This window comes from Lissotriton vulgaris, chromosome 7, assembly GCF_964263255.1.
Source record: "Lissotriton vulgaris chromosome 7, aLisVul1.2, whole genome shotgun sequence".
In the NCBI taxonomy this organism is placed as follows: domain Eukaryota; kingdom Metazoa; phylum Chordata; class Amphibia; order Caudata; family Salamandridae; genus Lissotriton; species Lissotriton vulgaris.
Window position 1 is genome coordinate 451,868,878 of NC_141695.1, and position 4,715 is coordinate 451,873,592.

Below are 4,715 nucleotides of genomic sequence, written 5' to 3' on the forward strand. Positions count from 1 at the left end.
ACACTACTCCTTAAATTCCTTTGTGAATTGCAACAATTATAAACTTACTCTAAAGAGTAAGTTTACCTTTGTTAAACTAGCCCCGAGACAGTAGGTTATCAGCACTGAGTGGGCAAACAAAGACCCTGTGAAATATTTCTGACAGTGGAGAAAATGATCCTTGCTCCAGACACAAATACCATAGTACTCTGTGGAGCAGGCAGGGGTGGCATTGTGTGTTAGGGACATATTCTAGAGTACTGGTATGAACATTTGATGCCTCCCAGTGTAGCAGAGGATAATGCAGCTGAGGCCTGGTTAGCAGGGCCTCTGCACATAACAGAGGTAGAGTCCGGATTGTTCAAAGGCTGAAAGAAATGTCATAGGACACAATGTAGGCAGGTATTTCTTACTGTCTAATCTTTGCTAACCCTAAGCCAAGGTTAGTATTGTCTCTTCTGTATCATAGAGTAAGCAGTCTGCCCAATTCAACAGTTCCTAATCAAGTGCCAGGATTCCGAATGATTAAAGTCAAACCAATTATTGTACACATCCCCTAACTCACTGGGGGAGGGTGTACAGTACCTGTTAACAATTCACTATGTCTTCAACTGTCTTTTTCTTCACCATCTTGGCCAGCCTGTGATAGGCAGACAGCTGGTACTTTGAAACATGCTCCAAGAAGACCAAGATGAGGACATCCTCCTGCTCAGCAAGCAGCCGATAGGTCGCCATTCGCATCTCCAGAGAGCACCATTCACTCCTCAGATAATTGTGGCTGATCACACAGATGGTCTTCCTGCTCCTGTAAATACTGTCTGCTATGTTATCCACAATGTCTTTCCCCACCTTAAAATCCCTGTTATGTAGGCACAGTTTAAAGAATGGTGGCCCTTTCTCCTCCAGGTTCGGAATGAGATGCTGCAAAATCCAGTCTTGGTCACTGCTGCTGTAGGACACAAAAGCATCAAACTCATATTTTACAGGTTTACCTTTTCTTCCCATTATTCGGTTCAGCCAAGCATAGAATATATACATCAAACTCAAGAAATGAGAGCTACATGTTTTGTATAATAAAGTGATAGATATGAAAAAAAGAAGAAATATGAATGTCCAAAAGAATAACATAAACTCTATTTCTTGCTCACAGCTTTTATGTAAAAAAAACAAAAAGTTAAGCTTTGTTCGCTCCTGTATGCAGATCAAATTGCTAAAATTTGTGACAAAGGTCTGTGGTGTACTGGCAGCCCAAGTGTAAAACCATGTGCTGACGCAATTGCATGGGAAGGTTACATCTTCTAAATACCAGTATTTCAGCTTTGGAAATAATCTCTGAATGCCATTATCCAGTGTTGCAAAAGCATCATCACGAGTTACAAAAACACGAAGCGAGATCATGCTTTTGAACATGCCAAAAGTTAGGTATTTAAGCCCAGAATTCCCCAGAATGAGAACTTGTAAACTTGATAAATTCTGAAATAAAAATTCTGATTTATAAGTGGGGTCATCTATAGCTGAATACAAATTCCATACTTCTAAATATTTCAAATGTATTAAATTAGAGAAATGTAATGCACTGTAATATCCTCTACCAATAAAATGACTGTAAAACAGTTTCTCTAAAAGGGGGCACATGTGGTAAAAAGAGATCTGTTTTCCCATAGATGTGATATCAATGTTAAAAAATAGATGAAGTTCTGAGGTGTTGTGGAAGAGAAATGCATTGGGTGTATCAATATTGATATTATGGGCATCCGAACGCACTATTTTCACAGAAGAGAGTGACATGTCACTTTTACTTTTGATGTGTATATAATCACTTTCTGTCCATGTTAAAACTGTTAATTGAGGGAAATTCTCAGGTATAACATACATGATGTCTATGCTCAATGTGAGCTCTTTAAGGGATTTTAGCTGTCCCCATTGATCCCCTTCAAATGTTTTGAAGGAATTTCGACTAATGTCTAAGGTCAGCAAGTTGGGCACATGTTGCAAAATGAGACTATCTAGAAGCTTGAGTTTGTTGCCATGCAAATCCAGATGCTTTAGGTGGAGCAATCCGAAGAATCCCAGAGGTTCAATTGTTTCGATCCAATTTGAATTGAGATCCAGCACAAGTAAATAAGCCATGCAGGCAAATTGTTTGTTTTTGACAAAGCTTACATTGTTGAATGAAAAGTCCAGAACCTGTAGTCCAGAATTGAAATGCATTTTTTCATATGAAAGAGGACACAGGTCTAGTTTGAGGTGAGTATTGTCAGAGAGAAGTACAACTCTCAGATGAGGAATCTTGTATAAAACATCGCTTGCAATATATTTAAGATTATTGCGACTCAGATCCAAGGTTTCCAAAGACCCACACTCGGACAAGCCCTCTCCTGACAACTGCTCAAGGTCACTATAGGTAACAGCAAAGGACACTAGTTTAAATCTTGAAGCAATGTAACATATGTTAATGGTAGATGGAGTTTCTTTGTTCACATACTTAAGAAACAAATTGTCTAATGTGCCAGCTCCACAATGCAAAAGATCATTTAACAGCGGGGGCGGAGGGCTAAGAATCAGCGAGCGAAGCCCCATCCTACTTAAAGCATCCGGGCTAAGTTTACTGACAGGATTTCCTGATAGATCCAGCTCAAAGATCCCTGGAATGTTATTCCATTGCTTGAAACCAAGTTTCATCTGTACGATCTCAATGTCGTTGTTGCTTAGGTCTAGTCGGTGAACTGATTGCATTCCCCTGAAGACACTGAAAACCATGGACAAGAACACAGAGAGTCCGCCTACCACCGTACAAGTCAGAGGCCTCCGAAGTCATCTGCGGCGTCCCCCAAGGATCATCCCTGAGCCCCACCCTCTTCAACGTCTACATGAGCCCCCTCGCGGCCATCGTACGCAAACACCACCTCAGCATAATCTCCTACGCCGACGACACCCAGCTGATCCTCTCCCTGACCAACGACCCCGCCGCCGCCAGAGCCAACCTGCACGAAGGGATGAAAGAGGTAGCCGAGTGGATGACGACCAGCCGCCTGAAACTGAACTCGGACAAGACGGAGGTCCTCATCCTGGGCTCCTCACCCTCCGCCTGGGACGACTCCTGGTGGCCTCCCGCCCTGGGCACCGCACCCAAACCGACAGACCATGCACGAAACCTGGGCTTCATCCTGGACTCCTCCCTCTCCATGACCAGGCAAGTCAACAGCGTCTCCTCGGCGTGCTTCAACATCCTACGCATGCTACGGAAGATCTTCTGGTGGATCCCCACAGAGACCAGGAAGACCGTCACCCAGGCCCTCGTCACCAGCCGACTGGACTACGGCAACGCCCTCTACGCCGGGACCACCGCCAAGCTCCAGAAGAGACTCCAGCGGATCCAAAACGCCTCAGCCAGACTCATCCTCGACATCCCACGATCCAGCCACATCTCCGGACATCTGAGAGACCTTCACTGGCTCCCCGTCAACAAGAGAATCACCTTCCGCCTCCTCACCCACGCACACAAAGCCCTACACGACCAAGGCCCGAGCTACCTCAACAGCCGAGTCAACTTCTACGCTCCCAAACGCCACCTCCGATCAGCCAACCACGCCCTCGCCGCCGTCCCCCGCATCCGAAGAGCGACTACAGGAGGAAGGTCCTTCTCCTACCTGGCCGCCAAGACCTGGAACTCCCTCCCGTCCGACCTGCGCCTGACCCAAGACCACCTCTCCTTCAGGAAGAAGCTGAAGACCTGGCTGTTCGAGCAGTAGCGGCACCCCCCCCACCCACCCAGCGCCTTGAGACCCTACGGGTATGTAGCGCGCTTTATAAGTGTCACTGATTGATTGATTGATTGATTAATGTTATTAAACTGTAGAGAGAGTTCCTGAAGTACAACAGAAGGTGGTAGATCCACCTGTCCAATATGATTAATACAGATGTTATTCAAGGTTAGAGTTTTTAAGGATGCCAAATTAAGAAATGCATCTTGCGGCAATGATATGTTTTTGCATTGGAAAGATAAGGGATCATATGCAATGGTGAGGTTTTGAAGGTGTGGCAGTCCGTGGAACGCTCCTGAGAGCACAGTTTGAACTTTAACCTCCAAATACAAATACTGTAGCGCCTGGAATCTACAGAGTGCATTCCTGTGAATGGTTGATACACTTCCAGTAACACACAGAGCCAGGACATCTCTAGGAACATCAGATAGATCTTCTGGTAAAGCAGCGATATTACCGCAAATAGCAAATAAGGTTTTGTTTTGAAATGAAGGCCATGAATAACAATCTGGCAGTCTGTCCAGGTATGTGGCATCCTCAGCGGGCACACATTTTCTGGTGGTCCACCCAAGGCTGAAGTAAGACCTGGTGGAGAGGATAAATAAGACACCGCTCCAGGCAAAGAAGAGCACTTCCTTCATTCTTTTAATGTTTGAAGTCACCTGGTTGCCGGTCTTTTCTTCTCTGAAAAATAAAATAAAATGAAGAGTTAGCCAACAAATACATTTGGCCTACTAATAGTTATTGTTTTGCTTGTTACCAACAATCTAAAAATGTAATATTTTGTAGGTTCGGAATCACAGGAATGTGCACAAACCCTCAATACAATTTTATGATATTTTTGTGAAAAAGCGTAAGAAGAAATCAGTGTGATTCAGTAACAGGCAAAAGATGTTAATTAGGCCCTCATTCTGATGTTCGGTGGTGGGTCCACTGACATCTATCGATGCGATCCGAACACTGGATTATGAA

General features: G+C 44.4%; 1 protein-coding gene across 1 annotated transcript; it reads right to left on the reverse strand.

Annotated features, from left to right (window-relative positions):
* Positions 1-567: 567 nt before the first annotated feature.
* On the reverse strand, positions 568-4,384 carry LOC147701843 (toll-like receptor 12). The gene is made up of 2 exons (XM_086929374.1): positions 3,815-4,384; positions 568-2,745 (listed from the first exon to the last, which is right to left on the reverse strand). Exons 1-2 carry the CDS (start codon positions 4,382-4,384, stop codon positions 568-570), a joined length of 2,748 nt encoding a protein of 915 aa, XP_086785500.1.
* Positions 4,385-4,715: the final 331 nt, after the last annotated feature.